The sequence below is a fragment of the Megalobrama amblycephala genome, linkage group LG2 (genome assembly GCF_018812025.1).
Source record: "Megalobrama amblycephala isolate DHTTF-2021 linkage group LG2, ASM1881202v1, whole genome shotgun sequence".
NCBI lineage: Eukaryota > Metazoa > Chordata > Actinopteri > Cypriniformes > Xenocyprididae > Megalobrama > Megalobrama amblycephala.
Window position 1 is genome coordinate 41,327,244 of NC_063045.1, and position 23,865 is coordinate 41,351,108.

Here is a 23,865-nt window from a genome sequence, read left to right on the forward strand (position 1 = left end):
CAAATATCACTAAAAATATCATGTAATCATGAATCATGTCAGTTATTATTGCTCCATCTGCCATTTTTTGCTATTGTCCTTGCTTGCTTACCTAGTCTGTTGATGCAGCTCTGCACAGATCCAGACATTCTGACCTTGTCTAATGCCTTTCATAATGTTGGGAACATGGGCTGGCATATGCAAATATTGGGGGCGTACACCCCGACTGTTACATAACAGTCGGTGTTATGTTGAGATTCGCCTGTTCTTCGGAGGTCTTTTAAACAAATGAGATTTATATAAGAAGGAGGAAACAATGGAGTTTGAGACTCACTGTATGTCATTTCCATGTACTGAACTCTTGTTATTTAACTATGCCGAGGTAAATTCAATTTTTGAATCTAGGGCACCTTTAAGATGGTCAGGCTGGTCTGTTTTTAAGGTTTTAGTGAGGTTTTGGGCTTGTTCAGCTAGTCTGGCTAGCTACCCTGTTGAAAAAAAAACAGCATGTGCTGGTTAGGTATGTTCTGTAGCATGGCAGCTGGTTTGAGCTGGTTTATGCTAGTCCTTAGCAACTAGCTCCAGCTCAGGACCAGCTTAGGACCAGCACCTGACCAGCTTAAACCAGCTCAAACCAGCATAAACCAACTCAAACCAGCTTCTATGCTTCAAAACATACCTAACCAGCATGTGCTGTTTTTTCCAACAGGGTAAACCCAGCAAAAACTATCCAAGGCTTGTATATTTTTTAAAAGATGGGCTAATGCATGATCTTGACCTTTTAGTAACGCTAATGCTAATAAATCCTTCTGAAAGATACCCAACACTTTTACATTAGCCACCTGGGGAGCAACGACTCATCGACAGACACCATGAGGTGTGTTTGTTCCTTTGAAAATGCTGTGTTGCTAATCTCAGATAATTAGCATGGCAAATGCTAACCACTGACCTATGTCTTACACTTCAATGGCATGGGGAGGACACAACTGTCAATCATAGCCCTGATATTATCACAATGTTAGACAAGAATATAAATCTATTTACTGAAGCAAATAGTTGATGTTGATGAAAACCCAAACAGAACAGCAGAGGCGAAGCGTTGAATGATCCTCTTAAAATATTGCTCTGTCAAATTAAGGACAAAAAGCGTTTTTTGTCATTTCATTTTCTCACTGAGAACATGAAACGGCAGAACATTTTATGTTCTACCGTTGGCTAATTGGTAAAACCCTGCAAGCTTTAATTGATGAGATAAAAAAGATGACAAGGTTATTTCAGTAACCTCATGTAGGAGGTTTAGCTTTGGTAGGTAATAATGCGAACACACATGCACAACACACTAACATCCACACAAGATGAATACAAACTAAATCAGCCCAATTAACACGGTATGTGTGTGGGTTTCAAAAAGCTTGTTGATGCTATTAAAGAGATAATTTCATTAATTTTTATCACTTTTTTGATCATAGTCAAGGTTTCTTGCGCAGGAAATCAAATCTAGTTTTAGATGATCATTTTCCACTCTCTCTCTCTTACCCTGAATTAAAATGAACCTGTTATTTGCTGCTTTCTATGTAAACACTCACACATGAGCGTTAGTTATTTACCAACTGAAATTTTTATATATTCTTCTTATTATTAATAGAAATCAATTGAACAGTTTTTATTACATTCACATTCATCAATTATTTAGTAATATTATTTTTTCTGTTTTTTAAAAAAAAATAGGTGTAAATCATGTTCTCAGATATAATCTCAGATATGCTGTCAACTTTATAACAAGTAAATATTTTCCAGATAATATTTTAACAATCTGTTTTAATATAATTAAAATGTAAATGGCAATCATTTTCTTTTGCAAGCAATTATTTAATTTTGCTGTCTTTATAAGATAAGTTGCGATGAAACGGCAGTAGTAACAGATCTTTTCTTCAAAAAAGAAGAAATGAAGAGCAGAACTTGGTTAAATCCATCAGTTGGTGATTGGATTTAGAGATGTACTGTAGGTGTTGCGCTCAAAAATGTGAGTTTGCAGTCAATTGGTTGAGAAGTTAGATAGGGTCAATTTTCATTTCATGCTGACTTTAGCATTTTTCTCACATAGTATAAATATTTTTTATACTTGAAAGTGGATCATCACATTTGAAATCCTTGGGATCAAAAGTCTGTGTTATTATCTGTCTGACAAGAAACTACAGGACTGAAACTTAACATATATTTGCATGATACATTTCATAATGTATATTTGCAATATATTTGCATGTCATAATTCACAAAAAAAAAAGGTAAAATTTGAAAGTTATTTCATGATACGACCTGCTTTAACCATAATGGAATACCCTAAATTCCACCAGTGACATGAAATACCCGCAACTGCACTCCACATTTCTGTAAAATTCCTTCTTTATGGCTGAATGGTCCCTCTGATGTAAATAAGATTTATCTAATATTTCAGAAGAAAACTCTCTGTAATGTAAGGTCAGACTATGCTGCATAATGATTTGTCTGGTTCTCCTGTGCTCATTAAAGCCGCTCTTGGCGTTTCACACATTTCTGCACACCTGACAGGTCATCCATTTTGTTTCATGCCTTCTGTAGCGGAACCTACAAACTCTCCTCACTAGCATGCATTACACCAGGGGAAACCCAGCTAAAAGTTTGCAAGACAGAACAAAAATCTATTTAATAACTGGTTGTGACTTATAACTGTGCCAGAGGTGTGTTGTCATCTTTATACCACTACAAGTCCCTACTGTATGAATGTCATTGTGTAAAATCTCAAACCAAACCAAAACACACACACACATTCACTTTTCTGAACAATTATTTTTCTTTTCATTTCAACCAACTGGTCTCAAGGTGATTTTTGGTGAATGTAAAGTCAACTACCCTCAAGTTCACACAGATGTAGCAGAGCAACCACAGTGCTTGTGAAATTTTTCTTTATCTAAATAAATGCCACTTCGTTCAACTGTTTTTTGTCAGCATGCAGCACTTTTACAGCATTGTGTGTGACATACCTTGACGCATTAGAGCTGCGACACCAAACCATAAACTATTCAACAGTGTGAAGTTGTTCTCAACCACTTCAGAAGAGGGGTTGCAGGGGTGAGGGTTATACCATTCATATGGTGTGAACCTGCAGAGAGTCAAAGAAAACTGGCTTTACACAGAAAAAAATGCAAACAACACAGAAGACTAAGTATTAATACTGTGCTTGAGAGGCTGCATGTTTGGCAAGAACAGCTAAAAATGTTTTCTTCTTGCTACAGGCTATCAATAACTGCTACGACCAAAGATTAAAAAAAATCTAATTTTATGAGAAAAAACTTTCCAGTGTTGTAATCTGTCCGGTTAGCAAAATGAGGGGAGAGCTGGAAAATAAACTTCTGTGCTTCTAGATGAACAGATTTGAAGGATTAGTTCACTTTCTAATAAAAATTAGCTAAAGCTTTATTCACCCTCAAGCCATCCAAGGTGTATGTGACTTTCTTCTTTCTGATGAACACAATCGCAGATATTTTAATAAAGATCCTGACGCATCCGAGCTTTATAATGGCAGTGAACAGGTTTCACGAGTATGACCTGAAGAAAGTGCCTCCATCCACGTCCATCCATCATAAACATACTCCACATGGCTCTGGGGGGTTAATAAAGGCCTTCTGAAGCGAAGCAATGCATTTGTGTAAAAAAAAATAAAAATCAATATTTAACAAGTTATTAAGTAAAATATCTAGCTTCTGCCAGACCGCCTTCCGTATTCAAGTTATGAAGAAAGCATTAACTGGCATTGCGTCAGTTTACGCAAAGTTACACTTTTTCCGTGAGTTGAATAGGGAAGGTGTAGGACGTAGCGTTAGCTTTTTGATCTGCAAGAGATTTACACTGTCTTTGTAAGTTGAATATGGAAGGCGATCTGGCAGAAGCTAGATATTTTACTTTATATCTTGTTAAATATGGATATTTTTATACACAAACGCATCACTACACTTCAGAAGGACTTAACCCCCCGGAGCCGTGTGGAGTTTATGATGGATGGATGTGGATGGAAGTGCTTTCTTCAGCTCATTCTCGTGACCCCTGTTCACTGCCATTATAAAGCTCAGATGTGTCAGGATAGGGTTAACACAAAATATCTCCGATTGTGTTCATCAGAAAGAAGAAAGTCATACCTAGGATGGCTTGAGAGTGAGTAAAGTTTGGGGTAATTTTCATTTGAAAGTGAACTAATCCTTTAATGGCTTTTATTTAATTCCGTACACAAAAATATTATTTATAGGTCTGTCAATTTAATATGTCAACTTGGTGTGATGAATTATAAAATTATTCAAATTATAAACTTAATTATTAAATATATAATTCCATAATTAATTTCATAAAAGAATTATAAATTAAATCCTGAAGTACTACTTTATTCATTTATTTTGTCTACTTCTATATTGACTATTCTATATTGATATTGACTTAATGTTAAATAACTGTTTTTGTTTTCTGTGAAAATTCTAAGAAAATATTATTTATAGGGCTGCCAATTCAATAATTAAATTTAGTGTGATTAATTATAAACTTGTAGTAATTATTACAATGATAAGATTCATTATTAAAAATATAAAACTAAATAACTCCATAAAAAAATAACAAATCAAGTACCTTTTGTAAACACATTTTTATTATGCTTATTCATTGTTTTTGCCTTCCTCGATTAATTAATTAATCGCCAAATCACATAATGTATAACATTTTTAATCAACTGACAACCCTTATTATTTAATATAACCAGATTAACCTGACTATACTAGACTAACCAATAAAAGTCTCTATACAGTATAATTGGACATTCACTTTTTACAGTGCTGAAATCAGAAAAGGAAACAACTGGCAGAAATTTCAGTTTGAAAGAGATTACGTTTACACAAGAGCATCTGAAAGACACAGTCTCCATTTTACCACTCAATAATTGGGTCATTTATAAAGGTCCCATGGTGAATCGATGCCTGATCAGAACATGTCACAAGACTCATTTGTCATGCTTCACGGTGTGTAGATGCTCACTCTTATAAACTGCTGTACGTCTGCTATCAAACCTGCCACATTTCAAGATCACAGACCTTCAGCAGATTGTATCTGTGAACAAATGGGTCACCCAGTGCACATGAACCCACACTAACACTGAGTCCCCACCAGATGTCCATTAACCAAGTCTTATTGGACAGCATTTTCATTGCCTCTTTGCATTTTAATTGAAGCAACCAATCATCTGGCTCTGATGAGGTAGCATAGCTCTCTTGATATTCTTTTTAGGTAGATGTGGACATCTGCCCGGGGCTAAAGCTTATGAACTGGACTTCAATACAGACGCAACCTTGTGCAAGCTCATACAAAATACAAAACATTACTGACTGAGAAAGTGCATTATGCATTTACTGGGGAAAAGGGGAATCTGGACATTCATGACTGAAATTCATTATCCGACAGCAATATAATAAAATCTGTGCGCTGTTTATTACTTATTGATCTGTTTCAAGATCAAATCAGCATTTTGATTCTGACATCTCACAAGCACAATGATATAACATGAGAAAACTACACTGCTTTAAATGCATTCTCACAAAGAAACATGATATCTATATGCACACTGTGCAAAACAGCTTTAAATTTTAAAAGAGACTGAAGTCGAGAGTGCAAAAACTTCTTGAAAGCTTCAAAAAGAGATGTACAATGTTCCCTTGAGCTACAGATAACAGCAATATTCTTCAAATGACAGCCTGATAATGTGTCTCCACAAGTTATGTCAAACTATAAAACATCTGAAAGACATTTTTGAACAATTGGGTCAGTGTTCCTAGTTCTAAAATCAAGACGCAGAATTGATGTTCGTGTTAAACCGAGACCTTCATCCATACCTGGCTATCACAAAAAGCACGCAGCTCACTCCAAGACAGGCCAGCAGCACATACATCCAGATATCCGGGGTGAGGGGGTTGAGGAAGGAGAACACCCCTGGATTGGTGCCATTTGGTTTGCGGTACAGTATGCTGATGCCCAGGGTCATGAAGGGTTTGGAGAAGTCGATAACTTTCTCTCTGACATAAGTGATGGTCAGCGGAGCCACAGCCAGGTCAGCTATCTGGTTAAGGGGACAAAAAGAGGCTTACAAGGCGATGGGAGCTCGTTTTGACTGCTTGAAGAAATGCAGATAGATGCAGTTAATATTGGAGTTCACTCACTGAGATAAAAATAAGTGACGCCTGCGGAGATGGATCCCACAACAGGGCTTTGATAAAAAATGACTGGCTGTTTGAAGCTTCCTGTTGTTTTATGAAGTTCATTTAAACTAAAGATGTGCAAAAAGGCTCTTTTGTAGATTGCCAGACTTTGTACTTCTACCATACTGACAATGAGTTATGAAGAAGCTGGGGGTTGATAAAGTATAAAGAATAAAAATGGATGTAGAAGTATAAAGATATTTATTATCAATTAAAAAAACTGACTTTTTACAGTCAGATGAAAGCACAAATGCCATTTTCCTTGGAAAAACCCTTATCAGTTTTATTTCTCATTAAAGTAGAAGTTTTTTTAATGAAACTTGCACCTTGGTGTTTTGTATACACAATTGTAGTCTTCCTATAAAAACTTTGGACTACTTACACTTTAATAAACATAATTCTCAGCTCTCTGCTAAACTGCCTGAGAGGAGCCAAGTTACAAAAACATCCATTACAAACTGAAATATCTTGGTTAATTAGTTGTTAAAGAGTATAGACAGTCTGGTTTTACTTTCTAAATAGTGAAATATAAAATATAATGGGGTTAAAATGGGATGAAATATAATGGAGTGAAAAGGCAGAAGCTCATCTATAAAGACTGCATTTGAATGATATGATCAAAAGACCCTTTGTGTAACATCATGGGAGATCACTCACATGGTCAATTAGTTCCCGAACCATGCCGTTCCATTCGCCTTTGTCATTCTGAGCTCCATATTTGCCATCAGAAACCAGCTTGACCTCATAGGTGAATCCCAGGATGTTGGAGAGCTCCTTTAGCAGGTCTAGACAGTAGCCCTCAAAGCGATCGTTCCCATATAGCACCTTGTCAGACTTCTTAAACATAACGTAGGGATTTTCCTGTTCACAATATAAATTCACATATTGGTATTACACTAAATTTAAATGTCACCAAGGCAATGTATGATGTATGAGATGTATGGAGTCCAATTTTGGTCCAATTGTTTGAGTGAATTTATAGCTGTCATAGCTGCAATTAAAAACCAATAATGAAATAAAATAAATGGAAAATATATATTAGTATATATTTCTTTCTCATTTGGTGGACCAGTGAAACTATCCACAGGGCAAATATAAATGTAAACTACTAAAAATAACTGTGATCCCTGAACAGAGTTTTTAACATAAATGAGGGGAGTGAATTTGAAAAATTAAAACTGACTGGATTCTTACCAGGATTGTGGTGACGATAAGCGTTCTGTTAGCCAGAGAGTCTGTGATGTTTTTATTGTCTTTTATCTCAGTCAGGTTGAGGCCCGTGTAAGAGTTCCACACTCCAATCTAGCAATACAGTTAAAAATGACAAGGCATGAAGCACACGAGTCTCTGTTTCTGAGAGATGACAATGAAAGAGGGACAGAATTTATCACTACAGACTCATAAAATAGGTCAGGAAAGGAAAGGAAAAAACTTAATGAAAGACAATTTAAAAATCTAGTCCTAATTCACTGAATCCATTTGATTGTAAAACACTCCTTCCCTGCTCAATAAAACCCAGTAAAATGTTTCCCAATTTAATGCATGCTCTAAAAATTATGAATGAATACATTAATTATTAAAACACTTCAGGAACAAAAAACTATTTTTTATTACATTCCCAATATTTTTTCCTCAAAATGTTTTTTTTTTTTTCACTGATTAATTTTTCCCCAACAAAACAGAAGCTCATATGTAAATATACCATCTTAAGTGCATCACTTTCCACTTTTGGCAGCCATGTTGAATTGATGTTGTCATAGATAGAAAACACTACATAAAGATCGAGGTCAAAACAAGTATGAGAAAAGGTCAAGCCAATTGTCATCAGACCATAAATGGTTCAAATGGCTTGTAAAGATTTGTGCACAGGATCAGAAGGTTAAACAGTTCTCTTGAAATAAAACTGTGAGCCTTTAGTAATCTACTTGATAGCCAAATATATATACAGTATATGTATGTGTGTTTGTATCTATGCATATATAGAGCTCTTGTATATTCAGTATAATTTTCAAGTTGAGGACAAGTAGTTTTATACTGCTCTATTTCTCCAGGTCATTGAAGCAGAAAAAGTTCTTTCCAGCATTTCTACAATTGATGAAGCTTTTTTTGTTATCTCCACTGCTATTCTGGTTAATGGACTTCAAATATGAATATGAAATATGAACACAAGAAGCACAAGAAGATGGAAAATGTGTAAAGATGTGACGATTACAGAGCCTCAGGGAGGCTTAAACTTTTGAGGCGTCACAGCTTCTATAAAAACAACACAAATGTCATCAGGGTAATTTGTTGTATTTTAAATGGAACTATTTTTACAATTAATAATCAGAACACATTAATGGAGATTTTGTTTAAGTTTATGGGAAAATATTACAATTTTTATCTGACTGACTGACTGACAGACAGACAGACAGATACAACCCGAATTTCGGAAATGTTGGGATGTTTTTTTAAATTTGAATAAAATGAAAACTAAAAGACTTTCAAATCACATGAGCCAATATTTTATTCACAATAGAACATAGATAACATAAATGTTTAAACTGAGAAATTTTACAAATTTATCGACTAAATGAGCTCATTTCAAATTTGATGTCTGCTACAGGTCTCAAAAAAGTTGGCACGGGGGCAACAAATGGCTGAAAAAGCAAGAAATTTTGAAAAGATTCAGCTGGGAGAACATCTAGCAACTAATTAAGTTAATTGATATCAGGTCTGTAGCATGATTAGCTATAAAAGGGATGTCTTAGAGAGGCAGAGTCTCTCAGAAGTAAAGATGGGCAGAGCTGTGCAAGAGTGCGTAAAAATATTGTGGAATAACTTAAAAACAACAATGTTAAAAACAATGTTCCTCAATGTCAAATTGCAAAGGATTCGCAAATCTCATCATCTACAGTGCATAACATCATCAAAAGATTCAGAGAAACTGGAGAAATCTCTGTGCGTAAGAGACAAGGCCGAAGACCTTTATTGGTTGCCCGTGGTCTTCGGGCCCTCAGATGACACTGCATCACTCATCGGCATGATTGTGTCAATGACATTACTAAATGGGCCCAGGAATACTTCCAGAAACCACTGTCGGTAAACACAATCCACCGTGCCATCTGCAGATGCCAACTAAACCTCTATCATGCAAAAAAGAAGCCATATGCGAACATGGTCCAGAAGCGCCATTGTGTCCTGTGGGCCAAGGCTCATTTAAAATGGACTGTTTCAAAGTGTAAAAGTGTTCTATGGCCAGATGAGTCCTAATTTGACATTCTTGCTGGAAATCATGGACGCCATGTCCTCCGGGCTAAAGAGGAGAGAGACCTTCCAGCATGTTATCAGTGTTCAGTTCAAAAGCCAGCATCTCTGATGGTACGGTGGTGCATAAGTTCATATGGGTATGAGCAGTTTTCATGTTTTGGAAGGTACTATGAATGCTGAAAGGTATATAGAGGTTTTAGAGCAACATATGCTCCCCTCCAGATGACATTTATTTCAGGGAAGGCCTTGTATATTTCAGCAGGACAATGCAAAACCACATACTGCAGCTATTACAGCTTGGCTTTGTCATAGAAGAGTTCACTTCACCTATACAGAACATTTTGCGCATCATTAAATGAAAAATATGTCATAGACGACCACAAACTTTTAGGCAGCTGGAAACCTATATCAGGCAAGAATGGGACCAAATTCCAACACCAAAACTCCAGAAACTCATAACCTCGATAAGAAGAGCTACATGCTACACCATGGTAAACAAGCCCCAACTATTTTGAGACCTGTAGCAGGCATCAATTTTGAAATGAGTTCATTTTGTGCATAAAATTGTAAAATTTCTCCGTTTAAACATTTGTTATGTTATCAATGTTCTATTGTGAATAAAATATTGGCTCATTTGAAAGTCTTTTAGTTTTTTTATTTTATTCAAATTTAAAAAACGTCCCAACATTCCCGGAATTCAGGTTATAGATAGATAGATAGATAAATAGATAGATAGATAAGATAGATAGAAGGTATTGCCTGATTACCTGACAGCATAACTCTTATTTAGACTAGAAAACACGTTACAGGAATCAAATTATCCTTGATCTTATGAGATAAAAGTTTCATAAATCAACAAGAAATGTATTATTTAATAAATAATGTTCAATAAAAGCAGCCCATCTAATTCTAATGATCAGAGAGATAGTAAAAAGTGGTTGATCCAATTTGACAAATTATACAGGATCTTGAACAAAAAAAAATTACTAAAAACTATGACAGCCTCCTTTAAAACAGGATGTCAGCAGTAAAAGATTTAAACCTCTTGAGGGACGGCTTGCCTTTCTCTGTTCGATAAACCCTTTGTTAACACAGGCCTAATCTAGTCTATGTTTATGTATGGCACTTGTCACACAGCTCATATGAGTCTGAAATGAGCGACTTATTCAAATGAACTTTAAAAGTAGATTAGAGCTGCTCTCTAAATATCTGCCTGTGGATTCATGCACATTTTTCTGCACGCCTGAGCAGCCTTTTATGGAGATGCGTTACTTACTGAGGCACGAAACATTGTGGAAAAAAGGGCCTATTTTACAGTGCTGAATATTGAGGATGGTGATTTAACTGTCATAACTATAACTGGCACACATTATGCATCTCAGCAAGACATTCTGGCAGAAGTGACTGGCAGTGATGTCTTTCCATAAGGAAGTTAAGGGATTTCTGCAGGGAGAGGGAAGTCGATGAAAGGGCACCAGGTTTACTGAAGGAAAGGAAATCCAAGCTCTCCACAAGTCTTAATCACAAACTCAGGGAATGAAACCAAGACTGGAACAAACCTTTGTCCATAATTTAGTAGGTCGTGATGCACCATCAGCCACTCGCTTTTAGGAAGAATTGAAGAGTTGTGTAATCAGCATGGGAGCAACAAGGTCAAAACAAATGATCTGGCTAATAAAATATATCTTCAAAACAACATATTCAAGAGTCCACTTAATTTAATCCATACGGGAAATACATTAAGACACTTGGCTCAAGGTTTCCATTCACTCCGGCTGCTGCGGAAATCATATGAATAGCAGCAGAGATTGAACATCTCTTCAGTGTCCAGCTGAGTTGACTCACCTTCGCCGTGCCGTCCTCCTTGAGGCTGATGAGGTCTAAGTTGAACTCTTTCCGCAGACCATCAGTCTTGTTAAGGACTATCCGTCCTGTCAAGCCATCCCATTGGGCCTGAGGCACAAAAACAGTATACTTTGAGAATGATGCACAACATTGATTTTACTGCTGTGTCTTTCAATCATAGCGGTAATGGAATATTATGCATCCTTAGGGCATGTGCGTCTGTTAACACAAAACCCCCAAGAGTTTCAACTAAACATTTTGCTGGTCAATTAAATTTTAGTTGAATGGACTATTGTGCAGAGTCTGAACAGAAACAATTGGATCATGTGCTTCAGGTTTGCCTAAATGATGAATAAAACAGTATATCTCTGTATTACAAGTCATACCACTTATTTTTTTACTTGCAATGAAATTGTAATAATATAAAATGGGGAAAATGCAGCACTTGCTCTAATATATGGGAAAAAAGCAATATCTAAAAGTAGCGTCAGTAATTAATTAATTCATTAACCATTTCAGATTTTGTTTCAGATTTTTTTCAGAACCATTTTGAGACGTATGACATATGACGAGAGATGGCCCATGAATTTTCTTTCAATGATTTTTCCGGGGTAGGTTGTCAGGTCTTACCCCAACTCTCCCCATTGCATGGCCTGGGACTCACGCACATGCAATCACACCCAACGGACACGCACGCAGAATATGCAAACTCCATACAGAGTGCCTTCTGGCTCAGCTGGGACTCAAACCAGGGGACAGTGCAACTCAATGAGCCACTGTGCCATTTCATTCAAGTGGCCATATCAAGCCATGTAAATGTCAGGGTTATGTTAGATTTCATTTTTTTTCATTCATGAGCCTATATTATGTTTCTTTTAAGTTTAGTATTGTTAATCCCCTTGTTAGTTTTCTTGGTTTCTGATTAATTACATCTGTGTCTTATTTATTTCCCTTGTTTGCTTCTGTGTATTTATACTTCCCATTTTGTTCAGTTCACAGTCGGTTATCGTCTTTACTTTGAGTGTGCTTATGATGGGTTTAATTCCTGTGTATTCTCCTGTGCTCTCCTGCATTCTGGTTAGCTTATTAAAGACTTTTGAATTAGTACTTCCTCATGTGTTCATGTGTGTTGACTAGAACACACCAACATTTTGACCGTAACAATGTCTTCCTTTTGTAATTTTTCACTTTATGGTCAAAATTTTATTTTCAATAAATCAAATCATACACTACCATTCAAATGTTTACAGTCTGTAATATTTTTTTTTGAAAGAAGTCTCTTATGGTCACCATTTATTTACATAAATACAGTAAAAACTGTAACATTGAACTGTTTTTCTACTTTAAAAGATCAGTGTTTACTTGAAATAGAAATCTTTTGTAACATTATAAATGACTTTACTGGTATTTTTGAACAATTTAATGCATCCACCCTGGATAAAAGTATTAATTTAAAGAGTACTAATTTAAAACAAAAACTTTTAAACAGTAGTGTGCATCATATAAATCCACTGTCTCTCTGTCAAAAGTTAAATATGCTTTTGTGTTGTTTTTCATCCAAATTTGGTAACAGTATTACAAAACTTCTGTGTTGTTCCTGTCTGAATAAATGTAATGCCCCGGGTTACTTCACTGTAACCCTGTTCCCTGAAAAGGCGGGAACGAGAAGCTGCGCTTTATTCAGCACTGTGGGAATGTCTTTAGTCGTGACCACCTGTGAATATATGTGTAAAACAACTTCAGTGAATTGACCTGTATTTATAGCCTTGAGTGACGTCATTGGAATGCGTCGTGAGCGAGGCTATAATTAGATGTGCCACCTGTACATCTGCAGATATTTTGTCTGAAGAGCAGTCCAGGGACATCTCAGTGTGGCAATGAAGCGCAGCTTCTCGTTCCCGCCTTTTCAGGGAACAGGGTTACAGTGAAGTAACCCGGGGTGTTCCCTTTCAAAGGCTACACTCCAAGCTGTTCTTTATTCAGTGCTGTGGGAATGAGAATACCGACGCCGCCGCACTGTATGTCCAGACACCCTGGCTGTGAAGTGTGTCACAAAGTGCAGAGAGTCTCAGACAGCTTGTGATGTCGACTCAAGGACATGAGAGCCCGGAGTAACATGAACATCCAAACTATAAAACCTTATGAATGTGTGCGGTGAGGACCATCCTGCTGCATCACAAACATGTTGCAAGGGAGCACCCCCTGCCAAAGCTCTAAAAGAGGCAACTCCCCTGGTGGAATGAGCCCTAATACCCATTGGCGAAATGTGACCACGCACCTCACAGGCAAGGGCAATAGCATCTCTTACCCAATGTGACATGGACTGTTTCGTGGCGGCGGCACCCCTGTTATGGCCGCCATGACAAACAAACAGTTGCTCTGACTTACACCACTGGCTGGTGCGGTGGACATAAGTCTGAAAAGTCTCTCCTGATCCGGCGTTGTGAACGGCGGAGGGCAGAAGGCTTCGAGAGTGACTGGATGCAAGGTCGAGAAAGGTATCTTCGGCAGATAGTCAGGATGAGGATGCAAAATAGTTTTCACCATACCTGGGGCAAAGTCTAAGCAGGATGGCACAATGAACAGAGCCTGCAGATCCCCACTTCTTTTTAGAGAAGTTATAGCCATGAGAAAAAACATTTTTAGAGTTAACAGCTTGTCAGAAACTGACTCTTAACGGTTCAAAGGGGGTCTCAACCAGGCCCTCCAGGACTATTGCTAGGTCCCATGAAGGGGTCCTGGTTCTAGAAGGAGGCCAAGGCCGCTTGGCCCCTCGAACGAAGCGAGAGAGCAGGACATGCTTGTCCAAAGGCACCCCGTCAACCAGAGCGTAGCAAGCCGAAAGAGCGGCCACATAAACCCTGAGAGTGGCAGGGCATGTGCCTGTTAATAATTTTCCCTGCAGAAAAACCAGAACTGTAGCAATCTGGCAGTTAACTATATCTACATTGTGTGCATAACTTTATCTAGTGGAGGGAGCCCTAGCATTTAATGGTCTCAATAACATCAGGTGAAAGCCCTGTGTCCCTCAGTTGGTTCCCCTCAGGGGCCAAACATGAAGGTTTCCACATCTCCGTCAGGGGATGAAATATTGTCCCCTGCACCTGAGACAAAAGGTCTCTCCCCTTCGGTATCGCCAACAGCGAGCTGTCGAGGAGAGATATTATCTCAGAGAACCATATTCCATTCAGCCAACGCAGTGCTATCAGAAAGAGCCAAGTCCCTTGTTGGCGAAATTTGGCTAGAACTCCTGGAAGCACAGAAACCGGAGGAAACGCTTACACGCTTCTGTGCTTACAGAAATACAGTCATCAATTCGAGGCAAATAATGTGCCAATGAAGATGATGACCTCACCATATCCCTTTGGACTGGACGGCTACCTAAGGCCTCTCCCCAGTCCATATGGGAAGCATCTGTTGTTGGCAACTTGCAACATCAACGCATATAGAGTGGGACCCAAGGTGAAGAACCGGGGTCTGAGCCACATAGAAAGGGAACGAAGCTGCATCGCGTAACCCTTACCATAAACATGGATTTTAGAAAGTGCACAAAGCATTAGCGCGTGACTTACCATAAACATGGATTTTAGAAAGGGCACAAAGCACTCAGCGCGTGCCCTTGCCCTTATTTGCCGTGGGGAATTGCTTTGACAAAACCTCTCGGCTCTGCGCCACAACTGAAACGTCTCATATGCAAGAGGCCCATAGGAATCACAGAGGATGCTGATGCCATGAGACCTAACATTTCTTGATACTGCAGAACAGTGCAATCTTGGCCTAGCCTGACATTGTTCAGGGTGGTTAGAATGGACTCGACTCGAGCGGGAGACAATTGTGCCCACATCGTGGTTGAATACTATACGACCCCTAAATATGTCATTCTCTGGGTTGGACAGAGAACACTTTCTTCTCATTTAGTCTCAACCCTAGAGAAACTAGATGGGCTAGTACGACATCTGTGTTGTAATGCCATCGTTTGTGACTGTGCTACTATTAGCCAGTCGTCCACGTAATTCAAAATGTGAATGGCCTGGAGTCACAATGGAGCCAGTGCTGCATCCATGCATTTTGTGTATGTGCGGCAGGGTAATAAGGCTAGGCCGAATGGAAGAACCCGATATTGGCAAGCTTCACCCCTGAAAGTGATCCTCAGGAACCTCCTGCGTTGTGGAAATATTTCTATGTGAAAATATGCGTCCTTGAGATCGATTGTGACAAACCAATCATGATGTTGGATTGTGACACAATAATCTTTATGGTTAACATCTTGAACTTGAGAGCTTTGACTAAATGGTTTAAGCCTCAAAGATCTAAGATTGGACGCAGCCCCTCATCCTTTGGGAACTAAGAAGTATCTGCTGTAGTAACCTAACTCTCTCTCTAGAGAGGGAACATGCTCCCTTCCTTCAGAAGAGATTCCAGTTCTTATGACAGTAAAGTCGCTTGCCTTGGCTTCACGGTAGTGGAGACCACGCCGTTGAAACACGGAGGACGATGAATAAATTGGATTCTGTATCCTTTTTCTACTGTCTTTAGAACCCACGCAGAAATCCCTGGCGGTAGTTCCACGCTGCCAAGTTCTCTGAAATGGGCACTAATTTTGATACTTCCCTTTGAGGGGATGTTAGATGTACCGTGTCCTGATGTGTTACAGAAATCAACGGAACACCTAACATTTCACTGAAAACCGCTGCCCCCCGAAGCTCCAGAGGTGGCGGGGAAGGAGGGTTTATGTGAAGATGCTGAGAAGGGGCGGGTGTTAGATATTATGAGGCTGCTGAACGTGCCGAGTTGGTCCCCAGATTTACGAGGGGAAGCACAAGTCGCCACAGCCTGCTTTTGAGCCTTCTTAGCAGGTCAGCCTGATCCACCTGCAACAATGTCATAGTGTTCCGATCTGAGGCAGCATCATATAAACGCGTGCCTTTGCACACGCGATAGTCGATCGGGTCGATGTCACGGGTACAAAACACATTTATATTAGAAATGTTTGGGGTCTGCTTGTGTTTCACTGCATGAATGACCGCCCAGAGCAGTTCCCTTTCACTTTATCATCACGGGAGGAATGCTCGGAGACGGACAAACTCATATTCCATTCCATTCCAACGGAAAACACTTAAATGTCCTCTTCCCAAGCCGAAGAAGCGCCGAGGCACACTTCAGTCTCGGTAAAGGACATTGCGATCTGGACAGAGAGAGAGAGAGAGCAATAAGGATGAACCCGTCTCTCGCTCCTCAGCCAGATCGCCACGCGAGCCCCACGATCACATTGTGGGTGCTGCCCCTTTGAAATAAGCAAAGTGAACGCAAAGCACTTCAACCATGAACATTCACAATGCTCGCACTCGCCCTGTTACAGCGCAAGGGCAGCGTGCTCTTTTCCAAACAAACAAAACAATACTGGTGTGTGTCCGATTCGGAGATGGAACGCGAACACGGAGACACACACCGTTTGCTTTGTTCAGCCATGACTTTCTCTCAAATATATAATATATATCATATATATGTGTTCACTTTTCACTTGTCAGACAGAGTTGAAAAAGGAACAAGGGGAGAGAAAGTTCTGCACACTACCTGTCAAATCTAACTCCTAACAAAGTAATGAAGGAAGGAGAGAATTTGAGCAGAGCTCACACACTTCACAGTATGGTCTCTGAAGACAAAAGACCTGCAGATGTACAGGTGGCACATCAAATTATAGCCTTGCTCGCGACACATTCCAATGACGTCACGCAAGGCTATAAATACAGGTCAATTTCATTGACGTTGTTTTACACATATATTCACAGCTGGTCATGACTAAAGACGTTCCCACAGCGCTGAATAAAGCGCAGCTTGGAGTGTAGCCTTTGAAAGGGAACAGCTGCTTCTAATCCAGTGGAAATTAAAATGCAGGGCAACCCATGCATGTATTTGCAATATTAAAGTGCAATATTAAAGTGTGGATGATTTAAAACATGTAAGTATAGATTTTAAACTTGATGTCACTCGGTTCAAAGTTTATTAAAATGTGTATTTTTCACAGTAACTTGCAGGCCTAGTGCCCTAGGGTGACCACATTTGAAGTGCCCCCGCCCCCCCCCCCCCATTCAACTTATATGCTAGTGCAACATCACATATCATACTAAATATCTTTATTTCCATCATAAAAGGCATATATGAGGACTACATGCAAAACCATATACGTATAAAAATTTTTAAAAAAAGCAAGCCCAAGAAAGATGGTTGCAAGCAATCTGAATTCAGTACCACAGACGCGCGCAGCAGCAAAACACACACACTGAACTTTACAAGCATCTAAGTAACCATCTAAAAGAGAAAACCGAAATCGAAAACAGCGTCACATATTTGCCGAGAAATAATGGTAAATAAGCCTTATAAGCAGAAAATCTTTTTTCTAGAATTTGTGCATGCAAAATCGTTAATTAATTCTGCCTTCACGTGCCATTGGAATTATCATAAATACGAGCTTCCTAGGTAAAATAAATTGTACATGAACATTTACATATATGTGTAATCATTTGAAGCGTATTGTATGTTTTATACGCAGCGAAATTTGCCTGCATTTGACCGAAATAACAGAATCGCCAGCCACCGTGACCGGACTACCTAGATAGCACTGTGAATGTATATATGGTTGTCAGTGCATGGGACACCACATAGGCCTATAATTTTGGTTTTAATAAGATTTTCCCAATAAATAGGCAAGAATAAACCTGGTGTCCTCCATGCAGCGGCATGCACAGAAATGGGAACGCGGGGGCACCGCGATGTAGGACTGAAAAATCAGATGGGACGGATTTTTCAGTCCCGCTCCCGCCTGCCCGCTTCCCGCAGGAATCATTTGATTCTCCCGCAACCCGCACACGAGTAGTGTCTCACCGCCCGCGCCCAACAAATCTTGTCCCGCGCCGCACACTGTTGCGTTGGTTCCCATGGATCTCTACCGCGATGCGACCGCAAACTGGGCACTTTCACTTTCGCGATCAAAGGGGCAGGGGTCTTTATATTCTCTCTGTGTATATTGTATCATTAAGTGTTCATTTTGTATTCGTATCTTTCCAGCTAAATATATACAAAACATGATTTAAAAAAAAAAAAAATCATTATCTTAATCACTTGGTGCCCCCCTATTGGCTGGTGCCCCAAGACACTCGCCCAATCCCGTCTATGGATAATCCGGCCCTGCTAACTTGCTAATGATGAGTTTACGTTTAGTCTGACATCACTAGTAAAGCCCAGTTGTAATAATCTTAAGATGTTTGAGGATGTTTTGTATCGACTTTAGCGAGTGTTACAGAGCTTTTTCATTTACTGTTACAATTCACATGCCACCACAACAATAGTTCAACAAGCCATAGTTCTCAATTAAGTTGAAAAATTACATTTTTTAATAAATTTAGTTCACACAGAAGCTGTTTAAGGCAAAATTTCAAAGCTTTAGGCTTTTTCTGAATAAATGACAAGTGCTCTTCCCTACGTGGTCATTTTTTTCCCAAAAGCAAAAATATCAAGCTAGTGTACCGTCATTTCATTTCCCCTAGCTTTGTTGTACCAGAATTCAATCAGCTGAGGGAACTAAGGAAGAGTAATAGCCCTGTTCAAGCCTTCTCTACCTTTGATAAGTGGGTGGGATATCAGGAAAAAAACACTTCTATTATCAAGGTTGCAGTGTTTCTTAGAGCACATCTCAAAACAAGAGCCTAGCCTTCAACATGTCACCAGACTTGTTCAGGTGGATACAGCTTACTATTCTGCAGGACATTTGGAGACTTGATGCTGACCTCGATGTGAACCATTTCCACCACTGCAGGGAATTATAATAGAGCCACTGGAGATAAGGGGTGCACTGCATTCTAACATGGTCACTTATGCCAGGAATTTATTTTATTTTTTTTAAATAGTCTTAGTTTTAAAAATGACAATAGGAATTCACTTGTTACTAATTTACCATTTAGCTGAAACTCGTCCAAAAACACCCTGTAGCAACCAAAGTGGCTCGATCAAGGTCAAACCAGTGACAGATCATGGAGCAACTCTTGTGGGATTTGAATCTGCAACCTTTTGGGTTACCAGCACACATCTTCAACCACTAGATTATCTGCATTGCAACATAACACAGCATAAAATAATTTAATGTCAGTATATGTATTTTTAGTCATTTTTAAACCTGGAAATAAAACAAGGTTTAGGACTTTGAGACATTTAAAAACAAAGAAATGACACAATTTTATATTTCTAGGCCACTAAACAACCAAATATGCAAGTCTGTCACTTTGGAACAAAACAAATACTAAGAAATTCTGAAATGACATTTTTACAATATGTATTGATTTACTCAAATTGTTCTGTTGATAATATAATTTGAATAAAATAAAAGATTTTGAATACAAAAACATTTTTTTTCTTTCAGTCTTTGCAATGACTGTTCACAATATAAGACTGGGATTGCGAATACCTTATAAACTTATAAACTTGCTTTAATCAGTGTAACTTTAAAGTTACAGTTAAACTGTGATTGCTACAACATTTAAATTCATTCTAGAAGCAAAAAATATCTAACATGTATTGTATAATTTATAATAATAATAATAATCTGAGAAGCAGAGGGTGGTGACCCTAATATGTGGGAACACAAACATTTTTGGTGCCAAAAATAACATAATAATACTTATTTTTCACTTCAACCCTAGAATTAGGCCACAAGCAGGGATAAATACTGTGAAAACCTCCCCTAAATGTGTGACTAGAGCTGTGGGTCTTATATGCAGTGCAGTTTCGTCAGAATGGCTTTGCCAAGTCGTATGCAGTGTAATATAATCAAAGCTCCTTAAATGGAGTCCTTTTTTTTTTTTTTTTTTTTTTGCTACAGTACAGGAGCTACATAATTTAAAATTATATGGCACATAATACTTTCTGTAGGTTATTCTTTATAAAAGGCAGCTCCCATAAGCAAAACCACACTGATCAGCATCTCCTGCCCAATGGGTCAACATAAACAAATACTACATTTAAGGCTGTTCAGCCTTCTGTCACAGTTGATTAGTTGCACCAAAATTCCTATTACAGTACTTAAGTGAGGGAAAATGATTTAAATGGACAGGACAAGCAAGAAAAAGAATAAATGAAATGAACAGGGTTTTTTATTTGTCCTGGCAATCTATTTAAAGCTCTCCAGCATTGCTGCTTCTGCTGTTCAAGTGAAGAATTTCAATGGCTATACAGCACAAACGCAGTTCACAGAGTGATGTGTTTTTGTACCCTACAACATATCAAATATTAAGAATTTTCTAGTTCAGTGTCTGTAGAGAGGCCTCTTACAACACAGTGTTTTATGGCTTTAATGGTGTTGTAATACAGAGTTTATGGGTCGTTAAAATATAGCATCTGGACTCATTAGCAGTTTGTCTCAGTGTTGGCATGAACAGAAAACTAACTCTACACTTGCTGAACTCAAAACAAGCCTAATTAGACACTTACACTTAAAGCCAAAGTGCATCATTTTTCAGATGCTCAATACTTTCTCGATTCCCAGTTTAACATGCGGAAATGACTAGAAGTTCCCTCAAAAGTGTAAACACTGTAGCTCTGTGGAGCAACACTGGCTCAGCCAATGGCATGATTTTGGGGGTGGATGGCGAAAAAGTACTGGAAACCCATTCATTATCTTCATAGGGTAGGGGTGTCCAAACCTTCTCCTTGAGGGCCACTGTCCTGCAGAGTATAGTTCCAACTTGCCTCAACATATCTGCTTGGAACTTTCTAGTATGCCTAGTAAGACCTTGATTAGCTGGTTCAGGTGTGTTTAATTGGTGTTGGAGCTAAACTCTGCAGGACAGTGGCCCTCCAGGAGCAGGAATGGACAGGCCTGCCATAGGGGAATTGATTTTTAACGATAACTTATGGTATAAACTGTTAAAGACAACTGTGAGGTACAAGGGTGTTAATAGATGCTCCTTCTGAAGCCATCAGCTTGCATTATTTCACCTATTTTCTAAATAATCATTTTCAGCTGTGGAATTTCTGGAGAAAAACTTCATTACCCATGATTCTGCAAAGAAATCTCAACCAATCAGAGAACTTCTCCCATTTTTATTATGCAATAATTTGTTTTTAATTTATCTCAATAACGCTGTTAATTTATCTCAAGACTGTTAATACACAGTCTTGTGTTTTTGCTTCAAATCAATGATTATAATGTTGTGATTCACCTCATAGCTGGTTGGTTTGGTTTAGGCTTATAACTCTTAAACAAAGACTTTAAAAATCCATATGGGGAAAATGAATGGGAAAAATACTTCTGGAACCAATGCAGCTGGAACAGTGGGTGAGCACTGTTGCACTCTATAGGGCAGAACTGACACACTTCAACCAATGGCATGAGTTTGGGAGTGTGGGGCTACCTGTTTTTCTGGAAGACGAAGAAAATGTTCCGAAAGCCTGTTATGAAAAACACCATTAGGTTTACTATTTCATTTGGTGATGCTAATGGTGCAGAAATGACACACTTCAGCTTTAAAAATGTTGTAAGCAATGTAAGCCGCATTGCTAACTTGCGCCACTGAATTAGACCACCTTCTCATTACTAAAACCACACATCTCTTCAAATCCCTCTAAAGACATGTCAACAAACCAGATATCAGCAAATCCAAATGTACAAAATGAATGACAGGCAGAATAGTGCCAAGTTTTCTGATAAGCTAACATGCACAGAATCTTTTCTGTTGTTTACAGAGTCTAGGTCTGTCACAGAGGCAAGTGTGATTCCTCATGAAACCTATTACAGTGATATCTGTCAGGTAGTAGTGTAGGTAATCAAAAATAGCTAACAGCAGCTTTAAGTCCTGTATTTTTTATTTTTCTGGTATTGGTGCTCTGTGAATAAAGTGCAAAGTGAGTACTGAGGACTTCTAGTTCAAACACACATGGCAGACTAAACCAGGGAAACAAATTCACTCTCTGTACTGCTAAGCCATGCGGGCCGCCCCTTCTCTAATGCACTGTGGCACTATTCATTTTTAAAAACAGCCATAAAGCCTCTTCCATTTCCAAAGCCAGGAACACTGCCGAGACACTATGCAAGTGGAATTGAAAGCATATCTAAAAATGATACTGAAAGGCCTATTCAGAACAAACTTTCGGTCCCCTAGACAGCCATTTTGTGCTATAACACAGGCATCGTTTTTTGAGTTCTCAGAGTGTACGGACACACACCCCACACTCAGATATGAAGGAGTGTTATGACCCCTCGGTTCAAAGGCAGTGAGAGCATCCAGCAGTGATCTGAGACTTAAAAAAGATCAAAACGCAGAGGTACTAGTATCCATTTTCAGGCACCTCTGCCCTGAAAAATATGTTTCATCTACAAAAGCATCTTTATGTAACCTACAGGTCAAAAATCTGAAAGAAAATTGTTTAAATTCTAAAAGAGTACAAAAAGGCTGGCTGATAAATATTCCACAACGTGTCGAGAAGCATTTACACATTTAGTGATCATGAAATGAAACTCATTTTGAACATGTGTGGCAGTGACTGTTGCAGATAAGATATGGGCATGTCCATAGATGCAACTAAAGGTTTAACTTAATACAAATGAGCAACAATGCAATGTTTGACTACTAACAGGAGTGACACAGAAGCTCTTGCAATTTGTCCCCTTTGAGATATTTATTTTTCACCGTTCTGTATGATTTATTTGTAACCACATGTAACAAATGATGCATGGTAAACCATATCAGAAATTGTGATAATTCAGAGTTTGATTCATTGATAATTGCTCATCTTCTTAATTACTTGATGCATTATGCACTGCTGCAATTTATATATACTTCTGGAGTCAGTAAGATTTTTTTATGTTTTTGAAAGATGTCTGTTTTTTTCACCAAAGCTGTATTTATTTGATCAAATATACAGTAAAACATGTTGTGGAATATTATTACAATTTAAAGGGGACCTATTATGCCCCTTTTCACAAGATGTAATATAAGTCTCTGGTGTCCCCAGAATGTGTCTGGGAAGTTTCAGCTAAAAATACCCCACAGATCATTTATTATAGCTTGTCAAATTTGCCCCTATTTGGATGTGAGCAAAACCATGCCGTATTTGTGTGTGTCCATTTAAATGCAAATGAGCTGCTGCTCCCTGCCCGCTTTCCTAAAGATGGTGGGGCTTTAACAGCTTGTGTTTCGGGTTGCTTAACAACAACAAAGCTGGAGAATCTTACAAAATGATGATTGTCAGTAACGTTGTTCAGCCTTACAATCTTTCAAACCGGAGTCGGACACTGATGGAGAGACTCAGGAAGAAGTTACAACTTTTAGAATGCATCTGGATGTTTCTGAATGGTTAGTGGATAAATGTATGTAGTTGCTGTGGAGTTGATTCAACTCATCGACTAGTATGTGTCGTCATGTTAATCATCTGTGCAAAACCCATATGGATGCCCACTATACATAGCGTACCTGTTTGCCAAACAGAGCCATACACACCAGGCTAATGTTTATGACTGCTATCAAATGCTGTGAAT

The 23,865-nt window shown here is 38.6% G+C and overlaps 2 protein-coding genes across 11 annotated transcripts in view; one reads left to right on the top strand and one right to left on the bottom strand.

The window, feature by feature from the left end:
• bach1b (BTB and CNC homology 1, basic leucine zipper transcription factor 1 b) overlaps positions 1 to 23,865 on the top strand; it is a 74,379-nt gene that overhangs the window by 34,088 nt on the left and 16,426 nt on the right. For 2 of the 3 annotated variants that reach the window (XM_048175963.1, XM_048175933.1), the window contains one exon: positions 11,871 to 12,444. The exons of the other annotated variant lie outside the window; for it this stretch is intronic. The gene's annotated coding sequence lies outside the window, so the exon portion shown is untranslated. Of the gene's footprint in view, positions 1 to 11,870; positions 12,445 to 23,865 lie in introns of those variants that run through there. 3 annotated transcript variants of the gene reach the window in all.
• The window catches only part of grik1a (glutamate receptor, ionotropic, kainate 1a), a 76,136-nt gene that overhangs the window by 15,790 nt on the left and 36,481 nt on the right, over positions 1 to 23,865 (bottom strand). For 7 of the 8 annotated variants that reach the window (XM_048175904.1, XM_048175895.1, XM_048175867.1 and 4 more), the window contains 6 exons: positions 11,340 to 11,447; positions 11,054 to 11,098; positions 7,440 to 7,547; positions 6,903 to 7,106; positions 5,883 to 6,106; positions 3,000 to 3,118 (listed from right to left, as the gene is read on the bottom strand). In XM_048175904.1, the coding sequence (XP_048031861.1) occupies positions 3,000 to 3,118; positions 5,883 to 6,106; positions 6,903 to 7,106; positions 7,440 to 7,547; positions 11,054 to 11,098; positions 11,340 to 11,447 (808 nt within the window). The remainder of the gene's footprint in view (positions 1 to 2,999; positions 3,119 to 5,882; positions 6,107 to 6,902; positions 7,107 to 7,439; positions 7,548 to 11,053; positions 11,099 to 11,339; positions 11,448 to 23,865) is intronic. The other variant, XM_048175876.1, reaches the window with a different exon arrangement.